Source organism: Merops nubicus, unplaced genomic scaffold (genome assembly GCF_000691845.1).
Source record: "Merops nubicus isolate BGI_N331 unplaced genomic scaffold, ASM69184v1 scaffold6424, whole genome shotgun sequence".
Classification (NCBI taxonomy): Eukaryota; Metazoa; Chordata; class Aves; order Coraciiformes; family Meropidae; genus Merops; species Merops nubicus.
In genome coordinates this window covers 80-17587 of record NW_008604774.1, presented here as the reverse complement: position 1 = coordinate 17587, position 17508 = coordinate 80, and the positions used below count along the sequence as shown (strand labels likewise).

The following is a 17508-nucleotide window of genomic DNA, read 5'->3' as shown; positions in this document are numbered from 1 at the left end:
GGCAACACTAATTTGAGGTATGGTCAGGGAGTGCCTAATTGTCCCAGCTCACTGTACCAGACCCAGGACAGGAAAGAACTACATTGCCAAACTCACTGCATTTGTAGCAAAACCAAGAACAGAGCGTTTGATCATTTGCCCATGTATAGCATGGTGGCAAAGGAGGGAGGAAGATTATTTGCCTTACAGAAATAGTGCAGAGACTTTGGTGACCATTAATATAAATTACATGTTTTTCCCTTGATTTTTGCAGGTACACAGAGGTGTGTGAAATAAATTCTTACCTTCCTGATAGTGTCAATATATTTGCTTTTACTGTCTTTGTATAAAAAGTAGAAAAAAGCCAAGAGAATGTTGAATTACAGAAGAATCTCCAAAACACCAACTCAAACATTTCAGAAATCATTTTCATTATTTTTTCAGGGGATATTTATACAACCTGGTACAAGAACTTGGACAGACTTGAACTTAGCACAAGGTTTCTTCTTTTTATTATTATTTTTTTCTTTACTGTAACTCAGGTCATCAATTTCAGTTAAATTCTGGCTACAAAAGTAGTGATGGGATCTTGTCCCCCATCTGGGGAATAAATTGTGGATCAATACTACAATAGATAAGACTGTCCAAGGTATGGCTCCATTTGGATAATCTTAAATTGAAAACAAAAGCAGAAGAGGATGGAACACATTACTATTTAAACATATAAATTATGCACCTTTTCCAAGTATCTACTTCTGTGACTACTAAAACCAAAACAGTGAGTTTTTCTACAAGTTTACAATCAACATTCTCAGAGATTCTTACCTGTAGAAAGGTGTTTATAGAGATATTCAATGGTTGAAAGTAAACTCCTTGGTACAACATAACCAAAAACAGCCATCCAGTGTTTTTTATAGCACTTCAGCAAGTTTGTTAATGTCCATGGTGGCTTCAGACACACGATCTAAAAGAGAATACGTTATAAAGCCAAAGGCTGATTTTCATATTGACGTAATTCCACGTTTCACAACTGCCCTATTCTTCAGTGTTATAATTTGTGCTTGCTGAAGTCGAATTTCAATGATTCCTCAGGAATAAGGCTATGTTCATCAGATTTCACACATTTATCTACTACAAACGACTTCTTTCAACTCAAATAGAGATGCTTACGGAGAAGTGTTCAGCATATAATAAGCATCTTTCGACATTTTCATTATTTTTCTTTCCCCTTTCCTCAAACGCCCCAAATACCCATCTCCTAAAGTGATTTAATGTGTTACTTGTGTACAGAGACCAGAACAACAGCAAACATGCCTTTGATTTTTCTAGTACTGTTACAAAAGTAAAAATAAAGACACTTCTACCTGTGACTATACACACATGAACTAACACATGCATATTGCAATAAAATTCAGATTTATTACTACCAAGTGAAATAAGAGTTTGGAAAGATTGTTAACAGGAATTAAGTTAATCAGAAGTGCCTAAAAGCTTAACAGCTAATCAAAGCTCTATCGTGTGGAACAACACTCATCCCATGAAAATTTTTTTTATTATTATATTTGAAAGCACAAAAAGGCTTTTCTGCAATAAAAGTAAACTTCTAGCTAACCCCTACCAGCTATAAAATGGAATCTAAACCAAAGCGTGGTTAATTTGAAAGTGCCTTGTACACAAGTATTTATTTTCTGTTAACAATACTTCTGAAAGAGTATTTGGAGGTTCTTGTAATTCTGTAATTGTAATTCTTGTAATTCTTCCCTTGTAACTCTGTATCTGCATTGTAACCAATTTAGCCAAGAACAATTTTATCCACATGGTATCTAAAAACATCTGTTCTGATGGGAAAGAAGGGCCTGCAACTTCTGTTTGGCCTGCTAGCCAGCTAAGCTGTTTGGTTTAGCAGAAGTACTAATATCATTAAAACACCAAGGATATTTAAACATCTTAATACTTGAAATATCATGCAGGATGATATAAGAAACCACCTCCATCCACAGGTTTCCATATACAATTTTCATTTCAGTCTCCAAAATACAAGATAAAGCTTCTCCTAAGTTCTTTATAAGGTCTGGAAGCATATTTGAGAATTGGGCCACAAGACCAGCACCACCTCCTTCTGTTTTCTCCAATTGTCTACCTGTCAAACCAACGATATTAAGAGATATTTATTACAACTGTTTCTATATCTAATTTATATTGATAGTAGACAAATAACTTGTCCCCATAATTAAATATAAACTGCACATTATGCAACATCTCATTAGGTTTCAAGTATTTCCAGTTATACCCACTTATACTGTAGGTATTTTTAATTATGAGCTACTAACCAAGACAATTAATTTCCCCAGAGAGTTCTTCATTCATGATCGTACTCCACATTTTTTTTCCTTAAATAACTTAGATTATATACAGCCAGTGGGGTTATCAGAAAGTATAAGAACATCACTTCTTAATACCCTAGGATGTATTCGTATCTTTGGAAAAACAAACCGGCAAGCCAAGAATCAAGTTCTACTGTTTGGGATGCAGGTAAAGGTATTGGCATAAAACGTCACAAGTGTTCTCAGCATACTGAATTTTACAGGTACTAAGACACAAACTGGCTCAACTGGAAAAAAAACCCTCTTTTCAGTCCCAAAAAGTTCAGGACAGGTTTTAAATTACTATAAACACAAAAAAAATCATGCCGGTTTTAAACTACGAAGCAAAAATGCATCACATTTGAATTTCCTAGAACTCTTACAAGACAGGTATTTTATTAAAAGTCTCAAACTTTCAGAAGACCATTTACCTTTGAAAATAAGAAATACACCCCAAACAAAAAGCATTCCCTAAGGATTCAGACTGTATAAAAATTGAAGTTGTAGCAGAAACTATTCTCCCTCTCCTACACTGATTACTCTGTGTCTCAAAACCCAGCATATGTATATGTGCCTATTAAACAAAGTGCCCACCTTTTGACTGTTGCAGCCCAACACAGCTGTGGTGCCTGCTCAGATTCTGTAGAGCAGTAGACAAATCAGCTTTGCAGAATGCCTTGACCTCACTCACAATGGCTTTATTACATAAATTTTTATCATCCCTAGGAGAAGAGAATTAATTTTTGACATAAAACTGACACTACTACATAGTAAGCAATAAAAAGCAACACACTGATAAAGTTGTCTTTGGTAAGCTTATTTTGAGAGCTTCATTGTCTCAAAATTTTCTTTCCCAAACAATTAGAAGCCGTTCAAAATATTAACCTGGAAAATGAAGTAAAGCATCTAGTCTGAAGAAATCAGAAACATACCCAAAAATGTTTCAGGCTCTAGGTTTGCTTTTAGAAAAGAAATAGCTATAAATACTACAGCAATGATGTCTAATTGCTATGTTCTTAGAATGCAAACCAGGCAGTAACTTGAAGACAGTAATATCTTACAGTACTATGGTTCTAGCAAAGACCAAAGCAAGCTGCTCAAGGCACCTGTCACAAGAACAGTAAACCCTTAAACGCCAGCTTCATGAGTAAAACCGAGAACCAATGCTCAGAAGTCAGTTGTCATTCTCAAAAAACAAGAACAGAGGCAAACCTGTCTATCTCTATCTCCCCTCTTTCTAAGATTAACCCCTGACAATGTTTATCACTGTTCCCCACCAGGTGAGCAGAAACAAATTTATCTGACTGGATCTCCATCACTAAGAAAAAAAGCGAAAGTATTTTGTAACTTCAGTAATATTTTTGAATATTGAGTAAACAATTCTACGTCAGGCCTCAAGCACATGAAGGGGATTAAGCCTACAATCTTTTTGGTTTATTAAATCCTTCTACTTTAGGCTTTAAGAGGGTTATTGCTCTTCAAAAAGCTTATTCCAGAAACAGCTCTTAATTTTAAAATATTATTTGCAAACAGTGTATTTGGCATGAGACTAACTTACACCTCATAAGAGACTTAAATATACAAAGGAACTCACGTGCAAAGTATGACAACAGCTTGAGGAAAGAGGTTCTGATACTGCAGACAACACTGTAAAACACGATCGTCGTTGTTCTCGTCGCTCAGGCCATCTGCAAATTTAGTTAGGACAGTGCTGACACGTTCAGAAGTAACTCAGCATAAGAAACACTTCAGTGTGGTCATGGTACTGTTTTTAAATTTAATACTCCCCAAACAAGGAAGAGAAGTGTCACCTAGACACAGATCTGAGCTTTGAATTACTTTGGTACTACTCCACTCAAAACCAGTCTATTTTTGCTAGAAAATGAGCCACGTGGAAAACCAAAAGCACACACCATATCCCTAGCTCATAGGTAAAAGTAACTGGGGGAAATTTTCATTAAGTAATCCCCCACTTACCATCAGATATAGCTAAAAGTGAGAAATGATTGATAAAGGAATAGTGAAGGAAGCACTAATCTGAATCAAGTATTTCATACTATAGCCTCAGGTGTGCTCTGAAGGCTGCTGTAAGCTATTAGCTATTTTTAATTAGCAAACTGCAGAGTGAAGCCCATATCAAACTCAAAGCTCAGTGCTAAGGTTCACACTAGGTGAACCGCAATGATTGAGTACCCCAAAACAAACTGATTGCACATTTATTACACATTTTTTGAGAAGCAAGCTGCATGGACTGCCCCCACAATTTTGAATCTTGGTTTTTGAGACACGTGTAGATGAACTGGACGGCAGGGATAGCTTTGTCCCGAACATGCTGCAACATTTTCCCCTTCTTCAAGTTGTCCAACTCTTGTAGTACGACCCAGGGAATTATTAATGCAAGTCTGCTGACACCTGGAAGGGAAAAAAAAAAACACAACCAAACCACAACCAGAAGACATTTTGAAGAGCCATGTAAACTATTACAGACATAAATATGATGTTTTAATTACAAGTTATAAGTTCACGCTTATCTTTTTTGCCAGTACTTTTCATATTTCGTGCTCAAGAGTCTCCAGCATTAAATAAACGACTGAAAAAGGTCAAGTTCCCTCTTTCTAATCTAACCTCAAACTAGGCCTGTGCTGGTTGCACATTAAAATGACAATATTAGGCAAATGAAAGTGAGACAATTTTAATCAACAGAATCCTTTGACAACAGTATGTAGCAATATTATAAAGTATATTTGCAGCAATTATCATTTTGTCATACACTCACTGGAAGATATTAAAGCAAGGTGACAGCAGCTGAAATAACAGGCTGAAAAAACCTGAATGACCACAACAGTCCTTGTGCCAAAGCAACCATCAAATAAAGGGAGCAATTGTTCATGCTAACTGCCAACCTGCATTCCAAAAGCAGGAACAGGAAGTGTGGATATTTGGCTATGGTTTTATTTGTACCTAAGTAGGGTCTGAACTTTAAAACTACTATATATGAAACACATAGAATCATAGAATGGTTTGGGGTTGGAAAGGACCTTAAAAGATCATCTAGGTCCAACCCCCATGCCTTTGGCAGGGCCACCTCCCACTCGACCAGGTTGCTCAAAGCAGCAAATCCAGGCACAATTACCCTGGGCAACCTGTGCCAGTGTCTCACCACCTTCACAGTGAAAAACTTCTTCCTAATTTCTAATGTAAATCTACAGTTTAAACCCATTACCCCTCATCGTATCACTACAAGCCCTTATTAAAAGTCCTTCCCCAGCCTTCTTGTAGACCCACTTCGGATTCTGGAAGGCCACAAGAAGGTCTCCCCAGAGCCTTCTCTTTTCCAGGCTGAACAACCCCAACTCTCTCAGACTGACTTCACAGCAGAGGAGTTCCAGCCCTTAGATCATCTTCGTGGCTCTCCTCTGGACCTGCTAAAACAGGTCCATTTCCTTTTTGTGCTGGGGGATCCAGAACTGGATGTGGAACTTCAGGTGGAGTCTCACCAGAGCAGAGGGGCAGAATCACCCCCCCTCAACCTGCTGGCCACACTTTTTGATGCAGCCCATGACACAGTTGGCTTTCAGCCAGCACCCCCAAGTCCTTCTCCTCAGGACTGCTCTCAGTCCACACTCTGCCCAGCCTGTATTTCTGCTTGGGACTGGGACATCAGAAATGTAATGACTGTTCTGTTGATTCACCTACAATGAATACTTCAAATTTCCTCATTCACACAGCAACAATAGAATTTTGAAAAAACACATTAATATCTATCTGGTTTATAACATACAGGTCAGGAATCAGCAGCCTTCTGAACATAACTGGTCTGGTGCAGGACCAGAAACTGGGAGCTGCAATTTTGTAATAGAGGCATCCCAGTGTGCACAAGACAACACTGTTCCTAATATGGAAATAAGAAATGTCTGATACACTCTTTAAAATTAACCAGGTCTTTACTATTTTCTAGGTGGCTGGAGCAAGTGGATTCATTAGCTGAAAGGATCAAAGCACCCTAAATATTCCAAATATGGCTACCAACAACTGACACGCACAATCCTAATCCTGCTCACATTCAATCACTAAAAGCTTCACAGCATATTAAAGCCAACTGTTAAAGCCCAGGGTCTGCAATCTGAATTCCTGAGAAACTGCTCACACATCTCATGATATCGGTGACCTTCATCAAGGCAGAAATAAAGCACTCACTGATTCTTATTAGATTTTATGTTTTCAAATTTCTAGTTAAAAAAAAATGTTTAAAATAGAGTAGAAAACATTACCACTAGTAATGGATTAAATGCTTAAAAGGATGTTCTTACAATAGGTAAGACTTATGTACCTCCTCTCCCATATAGCAAGCAACAGGACAAAAGGAAATGGCATCAAGTTGCATCAGGGGTGGTTTAGGTTGGACATGAGGAAAAAGATCTTCCCTGAAAGGGTTATGGAAGTGATGGAGTCCCCATCCCTGGAGGGACTGAAAAGCCATGTAGATGTACTGAGGGACATGGTTTAGTGGTGACCTGGCAGGTCTGGGTTAATGGCTGGACTTGACCTTAAAGGTCTCTTCCAATCAGAACAATTCTATGATTCCATGATTCTCTGTAGCTACAAGTATAGTAGGCTCTACTTTCATAGCTAAACTTTCCTTAAGCAGCCACCTGTTTGGGTTCACAGAACCAGCCTCCCAAGCGTGACCCTTCTGCCTTTATATGTATTCACATACCTGGTATTTCCTCGGACTTCAGAGATCTGACAAACTCAAGGTGACTAATCATTATATTTGTGTCAATCACCACTAATATGTTCAGACCAGAAGCAAAAGTCTCTGGGGGGAAAAAAAAAAAAAAAAAGGAAAATCAGTTGTGCTCAGACCGTTAACCAACTATAATAACTAACTCTAAGTAGGTACCACAGAACATCAAATAATGACCTACCAGCAGAAATATTTAAATCTGGTTCTGGAAGATCTATTTCCATACTTGTAAGCTTTCCACATGTCTGTACTACAGATAGCACCATTCTCTTCCCAGCACGAGCAACATGCAAATCTTCTACTATCTGCATCTACAATGAAAAAAATTTGCACGCATGAAATTGGAAGTAATCACTAATGAATTGTTCCCCAAAGAGTTACTATATGTTCATGCTGTTGTGTTAAAACAGACTAAAAGCAAAGCATAAAAAACTTTAAGTTGGTACAGCAAATGTAAAACTGCACATCCTCTGCTATAAGTACTCCACAAATATGGTGTAGAAAGAAGATCTGTTTATGACCTTTCTACTCAGTACCCAAAAACTTTATTCCATTTTTTTCACCATAGACCACAAGTCTTTGAACAGAGTTTTCTTAAAAAAAAAAAAAGTCTCTTTTCCAACTTGAAGGTTAGAGGATGGAAAATAAGACAGCTAGAGTATGTAAGCGACTATGAAGGCCTCCCCATGTTGTAGGGAATAACAGGAAGATGACCTTTCTGCCTCGGAAAGTTCTTGCTTAGCAGCACTTTACCAAGTTTGTTTACTATGTGAGAAAAAAACGCTCCACATTTTTTAAGTGTAGATCGTAAGGCAACAATGCAAACTACTAGGAAAGGTCATGGAATTATCCAGCTACACAGCCTTGGTGGCGTAACATTTTAATGCAACCTAGAAGTGTTAAACTGAAGCAGTACTAACCTCTTGGTCTGTTTCTGGGTTCTGACTATCTTGAGGGGGTGAAGAGACCACAAAGCTCTGTAGAAAGAATTGAAAAAAAGAAAACAAACTATCACACAAAATGTCAAAGAAGGCTCAGGAACAAGTGATCCCCATGTCAAGAGCTTCAAAATAAAGTTCTTTACTGTTAAAAAAAGTACATCACTCACCTTTTGGACAGATTTTATGTCCTCACCTTCTTGGTAGGAGTCAGATGTGCACGGGACCTCAAAATTCTAGAAGCAAGTAGGAACAGGAGAACAACACATATCAGCCTTTTAGAGTGCTTTTGAGAGAACAGTGAACATTCCCAGGTGAACTGAATGGCAACATAAAACCTACTTTCAATATCCATGATGAAGCACCTCCAGTCAAAAGGGCTTAGGATAGCTTTTGTTTAAAATAAATATAGAGGTGTACACTGTAAGCCTGTTTTTCCTCTTGTGGGTTTGTGACTGTGATCCTTGCTCTGGGCTTCTCAGTACAAGAGAGGCATGAATTTAATGGAGTGAATTGAGCAAAGGGTCACTAAGATGATTAAAGGTCTGGGGCATGTCATACACAAGGATGAAAGCTGGGACAGTTTGGCCTGGAGAAGGGAGAGTCTTATCAGTGTTTATAAATATCTGATGTGAGAGTGTAGAGAAGATACAAGCAGATTCTTAGCAGTGCTCTGTGCCAGTACAAGAGGCATTGGGCATGAAGTGAAACACAGCAAATTCCATCTGAACATACCACCTGGACACAGTGCCCACAATCTGCGACCCTGCTTGAGCAAGGGGGCTGGACGAGGTATCTCCACAGATGCCTTCCAACCTCAACAATTCCATCATTCTGTATGCCATTGCTAACTTTGTGCACACACCAAATGATTGCACTACCCTAGCAGGAACTGCAAGCTCCACAAAGTCTAGGCCTGTTAAATGGAGCAACAACAACAAAGTAACCACACTCAAGATAAAGCTGAGGTGCAGGGTCAAACACAAGCTACAATTTGGAAACAAATCATAGCCAAAGGTGAAGTTCTGCAGCAAATCAACAAATTTAGTCCTAGATTTACAAGTTCTCCTGTCATCACTTAGCCAGCAATGAGCATCTGTTTGGTAGGCAAGTTTTCATTGGTTCAGGTTATTCATTCAAAAAATGATACAACCGTGTCAGCTCAAAACAAATACCTAAATTGAAGTATTCCACACCACCAGCAGCAAAGCAAAGCTATAAGAGGGTATTGTGCAGACACAGTCCTATTATGCAAGACCTTTATTCTTCTAGGTTGTTTAACCATTCAGCAAAGCAGAGGAACATTTTACTGTGGTTTACACTGAGATCAGAAAAATCCATGTAGTTAGCTATGAAATCCCATTTGAAATCCGTAAGAAGGTGGTCTGCTTGTATAAAACCTGCCTGCCATTCAGAAACGAGCCTGAAACGTGTACCTGCATAATACAAAGGACTGGGTTTACATTACCTGCGTAAGACACAACGCTGGGGCTTCCAAGTCCCTTTCATCAGCCCCTGAACGACCAGCAGCTTTATCAGAATCAGTGTCTGTTCTTTTCCGTTTACAGGAGCCCCAGCATCGTGCTCTCCCAGTTGAACGGTGTGACGGAGTATGCTCATCCACAGAGTGTTTTTCCTTAGAAAACTTCTCATATTCCTCTTCATACTCTTCCTCCCAAGGCCTGCGTAATGTATATGACTTCTTAGCGGAAGACCTATCACCACGTCCAGTCCCTGGCAAGGTGTCAGATGGATTCACTGGAATTCTGACATCTTCACTTCTTTTTCTTGAGCCATCGGCCTTTTTACGTGGTACACGTGAATTGTATGCAGATAACTTACACTTTTCCAGCATGTTTTTTTCTGGTTTTTGCTTCAGTTTGCAGAGTTCAGTTTTCTCTGCCTTTTTTTTCCGTGCCTTGTCCCTCTGAAGTTCAAAGCTATGCCAGAGTTTTTTCCCTTCTTTTCCATCAAAACGACTTTTGTTCTTTCTTGCCCCTCTAGTAGTCACCACATCAGGAGCGTACATAATTTTTCCTTGCTTAATTCCTTTGGATTTAATTTGGATAAGAATTTGCGTTTGCTCTTTCTTTTGGGTTAAAGAATTGTCTGTGGTTGTGCTTTTACTTGGAGACTTTTCTTGAGATCCGTTTGGAGATTTTCCTTGGGATCTTCCATCTGCACCATGAGGAATCTGAGAACTTTGGTCTTGCTTCTTCGCTTCCCCATCTTTCTTTATTTTGGAACTATAGAAACATTACAAAAAAGTAATGTAAAAGAACATAACAAAGAAATAAACAGGCCTGCAGTTGATTTAGGCAGTTACAGCTAAGTATTTATGAGTACCAGTTTGTCATGTCCTTAAATATGAATTTACAGCAACACCTGTCTGTCAAAATAGTTAGATACAGCTTTTTTTTTTAATTTATTTACAGTTTCCCTCCCTGTACAGCCATATTAGTTTACAAAACTGAGAAAAAGCTTTTCATGCATTCCCTGTTTATTGGTTTGAGAGATGCCCTACAAAGTCGAGTTTCACCTTACCACTTAGGTAAGTTTTAACTGCAGTCTAATGATACATGAGGCGTGTCACCCTCAAATTGGAGTGTGCAGCAGTTCAGCTTGGTCGCACAGTGCCAAACAGTTTTCAAACAGTGCAGGATAAACAGACTGCAGAATTTGGAACAGGAACAACTGATGGGAATATAGTAACTTTCCACAGAAACAATAAAATTGTTCTGGTTGGAAGAAACCTTTCAGATCGAGTCCAGCCATTAACCCAGCACTGCTGGGTCATCATTAAGCCATGTCCCTCAGCACCACACCTACACGGATTTTCAATCCCTCCAGGGACAGGGACCCCACCACTGCCCTGGGCAGCCTGGGCCAGGGCTTAACAGCCCTTTCGGGAAAGAAATTTTCCCCAATGTCCAACCTAAACCTCCCCTGGCACAACTTGAGGCCGTTTACTCTTGTCCTCTAGTTTGTTACTTGGGACAAGAGAATGACGCACCTCACTCCAACCTCCTTTCAGGGAGTTGTAGAGAATGAGAAGGTCTCTCCTGAGCCTCCTCTTCTCCAGGATAAACAATCCCAGGTCCCTCAGCTGCACCTCACAAGACTTGTGTTCCAGACCCCTCACCAACTTCATTCCCCTTCTCTGGACACACTCCAGCATCTCAATGTCATTCTTGGAATTAGGGGCCCCAAACTGAACCCAGTATTCAAGATGCAGCCTCACCAGCGGTGAGTCCAGGGGAACCACTACTGCCCTAGTCCCCCTGGCCACACTAGTGCTGATACAAGCCAAGATGCTGTTGGCCTTCTTGGCCACCTGGACACACCCTGGGTCATATTCAGCCAGCTGTCGACCAACACCCCCAGGGCCTTTTCTGACGAGCAGTTTTGAGCTGCTCTTCCCCATGCCTGGAGTGTTGCAGGAGGTTGTTGTGACCCAAGAGCAGGACCCAATTCTTGGCACTGCTGAACATCATCTCGTTGGCCTTGGCCCATCCATACAACCTGTCCAGGTCCCTCTGTAGATCTTTCTGACCCTCAAGCTGATCAACAATCCCACCCAACTTGGTGCTGTCTGCAAACTTACTGACAGAGCCCTCAATCCCCTTGTCCAGTTCATTGGTAAAGAAATTAAACAGCACTGATCCAAATACTGAGCCTTGGGGAACACCACTTGTGACTGGCCACCATATGAACGATATGAACACTGAATAGGAAGCTTTCCTATAAGAGCAGAGAAAAAAAAACAACTAAAATTTATCATAAACTAGGTTTAGAATGTCCAAAGAAAGTGTTTACCCTACTCTATAACAGTGTTTTTAAAAATGCTGGTGAGGTAAATGCCATCTGACAAACTCATGTAGGACAGGCAACATAGATGCACTGATTGGCATCAAGCTTATCCTTAGAGGCCGAGAGGGTGTCCCGCAGGAAAATCCACAGCGTCGTTTCGGTTGGAATAGATGTTTAAGATCATCGAGTCCAACCATGAACCCAGCACTGCCAGGTCACCTGTTTCACACACTGGTTCCCACACAAGCCCCACTGGCCACTGCAGGGACGGGTACAGGTCTGGACAGAATTTTGGCATGAACACAGTTCCTGGTTTATGGTAGTATCATACTGTGCTAATAAACAGTGCTCAACAGCACGTGTACACACAGCTAATTAGCTGATGAGTTACAACTCCAGTCTAACAGAAAGCACAACACGATTTTGCCACAGTTAGGAAACAATCCAAAGCTTTTCCGTCTCGGGATTCATGAGACCATTCTCAGTTTACAAGCAGCAGTTTTCAAACACTGTTGACATTTGCTACACTCAAGGTGAAAGATTGCTTACTTTGCCTAGGAATCAATTGCTTCACATATCAGGAGAAACCAAGGATCTCAGGACTATAGGAACCTATTTAAGGTACTAAGTTCTCTGCAGAACTACCCTCCAGACTTCAGTGGCACCTTTTGTTTGCTAACAAAACACGTAATATGCCATACAGAGCAAGGAGGTAGTGCTTAAGACAAAAAAAAACCCCACATGATCTTTTAACAACAGTATAGTTTGAAGGATATAATTCCTACCTTATTGTAAGTTTATTAGCAGATATTAGAGTTATAAAAAAAATTCTGAACCCTGTCTTCTCAATTACCTTGAACTGCCCAGCTCAGACAGAATCCATTCATGAGTGCACTACCAACACTTCATTAGTTAAAACACTGTATTTTGTTTGGTGAACAACTTGAGCAAAATTCTTAAATCCAGTTTGCAATTGTTTTAAGTAGTTCCATTTAGTGGTAGAGCAAGAATTTACCTCTGAAGTTCTCCATCTTCTCTCATAGTACGGTGACAAGATCTTCTGTCTTCAGGTTTCTGAAAGAAGGAAAAAATCCAAGAGCAAATTACAGCAAAAAAATCTTCATGAAATGGAATAAGCTATTATTTCATACTAGATTCACTACGATTGTGAATAAATTAACCTTGAAAAAGGCAGCCATGTATCTTGCTATAATTTAGTATTCAGATTTTGTTGTATTTATGAACACAAGGGGGGAAAAGTGAATGTGGCACACAGTCCCGGGTTATAGAGAAAACTCAAATACTTAGACACGCTTAGGATTTGTGTGTTTCATATACTCTACAAGTATATCAGTATGCAAAAATACATGCTCTCATATGCTTATAAAGATTATTAGGGGTAAAAAAAGTCCAACCATTAAGCTATTAGGGCTCTAAAGTCCTCTGCTAAAACAGCTCAGAATCTGTCAAGGTCGGAAGGGACCACAAGGATCACCCAGTTCCAACCCCTCTGCCATGAGCAGGGACACCTCCCAATAGATCAGGCTGCCCAGAGCCTCATCCAGCCTGGCCTTAAAGATCCCCAGGGATGGGGCCTCAACCACCTCCCTGGGCAACCCATTCCAGGGTCTCACCACTTTCATGGGGAAGAACTTCTTCCTCACATCCAGCCTGAATCTGCCCACTTCCAGCTTTGCCCCATTCCCCCTAGTTCTGTTGTTACTCGATAGCCTAAAAAGTCCTTCCCCAGCTTTCTTGTAGGCCCCCCTAAGATACTGGAAGGCCACAATAAGGTCACCTCAGAGCCTTCTCTTCTCCAGACTGAACAGCCCCAACTCTCTCAGTCTGTCCTCATAGGAGAGCTGCTCCAGCTGTTAAAGGCTGCTACCACTGAGAATCATACTGAAGCAACTTGCTGTGGAAACACCTGTTCAACTCACGTGATTATAATCAAAGAAGAATCAAAGTGCTTTATTGGTTTATTAACAACTCAATTAGCTGGCAATCAATGATCTGTATACAAGAGCAAAACTACAATAGCAGTCTGTTACAAACTGATCCCAGCTCAGATGACTATCCCAGGGAGTTTTAATCCGAGGCAGGCAGAGGGCACACCTGGGCCCCCGTCTGCTGGTGCTGCCCAGGACCCGGCGCCCCGGCCGCACCGCTCCCCGCAGCCTGCGAGGCACACGCCGCTGGGAACGGCCCCCACCAGGTTACACACCCACACCCACGGCGTGCTCCCCCCGGCTGTCACCCCACCAGCTGGAACAAGCTACAGAGCACCCAGCAGGGAAGGTGCTCCAGCAGGGTAGCTGCAAGTCCTGATGCTAGTGGGACAGCTTCTGCCACTACAAAGCCCAGCTTGACTGCTGCACAGTTACTGCTTTCTCTCTTCAAGGCCTCTACAACCATGAGTTTTCCTGGGTTTAGTATTTCTTTTCAGCATAGCTCCTTTTCTCAAAAGTCTCTTAACAATTCCCTGACTTTGACTTAATTTGGTCATCTTAAGTGAACTTCATTACTGTTACCTTCCTCTCATCATTATCAGTTTGGGATAAATGTCCTCTTGGAGCAGACAGGTTCTGGTGTCCTGTCCACAATCCCACGGCTACCATATCACCCCCAGTGTTATCCAGGCCACATTTCCACAAGGCAGCTGTGCCAACTCCTCCAAAAAGCTCTGCATAAAGTAGTTCTAATTTAGACAGTGACACATGTCCTTTCACTCACAGTTACAGAATTATATGCCAAAGTGCTAAAAGCCAACAGGCATGAAGTTTTCTGTAATCTGTGGTCATGCTTATACCACACACAAAAAAACACCAAAGACCCCCAGAGTCATACCTTAATATGACTCTACTTAAGTGGCTCCCTTTCACCTGGAAGAGCCAAAGGTATCTCTCAGCTATATCGTGATCACACTGAAGAAACAACTGCTGCTATTCAGAAGTTTCCTTATCTTTTTCCTGTTATTAGTTTGGGTTCTCACTGCTGCTTGCCCTGGTCAGTGTCTGCCTACAGCAATATTTAATGCTGTCTCACACTAAAGTCACACAACCATTAAAACTCTTTATTCTTCAAACTGGTGTAGGCATTAGCAACAACGGTACAGCTGCAGTATGAGGCTCTGAGCTAAGTTTTTACCCTTTGTATTGCAGAAATAAAAAAACAAAAAGTCAACACACCTTAGGACAAGTTAATGTTAAAAGGCTAATTAAAATAATAAGGAACTGGAGACAAAAAAAAAATATAGTTACAAATACTTGGCTTTAAACATTTTGTGCATGAGCAAAAGGCTTCTAACATGTATAACTCAGTTTATAAAACCATAATATCATGCCCATTTATAAACACTTCCAAGCATTTTTTGGGACATTAATGATAAGACAATTACAAGCTCTCATTTCCCATATACCTGTTGGGAACTAAAGTAATCTTAACCCTGACTATTCTAATTATGTTAATGTTTGTAGGCAACTTGCTTAGCATGAGCAGCCTATTGCTGAAGCCTTAGGCCACAAGCTGTGACCTAGAGATGGGTGAACTTAGGCTGAACTCTTTCATAGTCATAACAAGAATGGCTGGGAGTAGGTTTGTATGACTCTGATGTATTGTTACTGAGCTAACGCAATGAGATTTTATAAATACTGTTAATGAAGACTGTGTGCTTAGCATTACAAATTAAAGTGATCCTTATGATCAAAGGAAAAGAACTGTAATTCAAGGGAAAAAAAGAAAGACCCCGTTCTACCTGAAGTCAGCAGAAGATGGATGAGCTCCACATGCAGATGGAACACAGATTTTAGAACTGTATAAGCAGGTGAAGTCACCCACACCAAGACTTCAACAACAGAAGAAAACAAGTAACTGGTAACCAGTGTGATCAGACAACAGACAGAACGCCTGTTGTGGGAGCATGAAGAGCTGATGCAATGAGCTGTGAGGCTTTAAAAAGCCTAGGGCAATAACTGAGGGGGTCCTGCTCCAGAGGCACCCATCCCAAGCTGACCCTGCTGCAGTACCATTCTACTAAATTATCTGTTTTCATGAGATTCGATGCCTGAGACCCGCTTCAGGAAACCTAGGGTTCAGATTGCACTTCTTTAACAATACCTTGCAAAATCCAAGGGGGGGGTGGAAATCTAGCAAACTTAAGTGTGGATTTATTCAACTACTGGTTTATAAGGTACATATTACACTACAGGAATAAGCAGGAAATAGCTTCCCAGAAGAGAATACAAACAATAAAAAGAACGGGAAGCTATATTTAAGTGTGACCAGAAAGATAACCCCTGTAGCACCTGCATTTTACAAGTGACTCAGTGAAAGCTTCTCACTAGATACAACTATGTATCAGAGGATACAAAAAACTTCTGTCACTGACTTAAGCCTCAGTAATTAAAAGGAAGTATTTGAGAAGTGCTTGCAAAAATGCTGCAAAGTACAATTTGTGATTAAACATGAAATTAAGATATATGATCCAAGATAAAAAACAACCCAGGAGAACAGTAGTGGTTTTGCTAACAGTTTTAAGCTCAACATTCCTCTACCAGGAAGATTTACTAAAATAATAGTAATTAAAAAATGTTATTTTCTGATATGCACACTACTCACAGCTTCTGGAGAAAAACATAAGTTAATTATCAGACTAGAACTTGCCTTATCTGACCAATTCAACCCTCCTGCTGTTCTTAATGACACCACCTTTAAATTGGATTCATCCTTCTATCACAAGGCTGCTAAACAATTCACACTCTTCTCTTGAACGTGGGGGTTTGAAATAAAATGTTAACAGTAACAATACAGCTGATCCTACTTCATCATCCTGGTCATCCGAACAGTCTTCCTCTTCAGTTAATTTCTTCAGTTTCTTTTTTGGCATCTTCAAATCCTAGGGATAACAGTGTTGCCATTACTGTTTATTTCAAGTTTTTATTTCCAGCTGGTATACAAAAAAAATAAATTTTAACTACACAGAGGAAAAAGAAATACTCTAATAGTCTTCTCTTGTTTTCTCATTACAGAGTCACAGCAGATTTCAAAGTTAATTATTCACATCTCACTACTAAGAGAACTCCACAGAAACAAACATCTGCTCGAGGGACACATACGCTGTAGCAGTAAGCATACCTGACTGACACAGACAAACATCCTTCAACATTTAGTCACACAACCGTCACGTGTTAAGGCTGTTAACAACTATTTAGTTTTCACCTTAGCGCCCCCACTTCCACTGGGGTGGAAGCGATATCGTGACCTCTCGCAGGCCCCCCCCCAGCCTCTACACAAGACCTGAGCGCCTGCCCTGAACACGCAGAGGTTTAAGAGTGCTGTAAGAAAGCTTCACTGAAAGCTCCCGGAGCTCTAGAGGTGAATTTCCAGAGCAACAACCTGAACAAGTAAGCCAGAGGAGCAGACCAGCTCTGGAGCAGGGAAAACCGAATAAACGCACGGCTCTGAGACAGCCGTGAGACACACGGGCGGGCCGGAGCGGCTGAGGGGAGAGCTGCGGCTCCCGCACGACCTCCTGCCCTCCGCCCCTGAACAAACATGGAGTGAGCCCCTGTCCCCAGCCGGCGGGTGCCAGCACACCCTTTCCCCTTCCTCCTCCTCCTCCCCCTCCCCAGCCGCGCGGCACAGGGTGTCCCCCTCCCCTCACAGTCAGCTC

The 17508-nt window shown here is 40.8% G+C and overlaps 1 protein-coding gene across 1 annotated transcript; it reads right to left on the bottom strand.

Moving 5' to 3' along the window:
- Positions 1–804: 804 nt before the first annotated feature.
- On the bottom strand, positions 805–16722 carry SWT1 (SWT1 RNA endoribonuclease homolog (S. cerevisiae); the record flags this gene model as incomplete). The annotated part of the gene is made up of 12 exons (XM_008939110.1): positions 16657–16722; positions 12853–12911; positions 9496–10273; positions 8198–8263; positions 8010–8066; positions 7271–7400; positions 7060–7161; positions 4566–4754; positions 3937–4030; positions 2937–3064; positions 1968–2119; positions 805–943 (listed from the first exon to the last, which is right to left on the bottom strand). Coding segments are annotated over exons 1-12 (1960 nt in total), but the record flags the coding sequence as incomplete, so codon positions are not given.
- Positions 16723–17508: the final 786 nt, after the last annotated feature.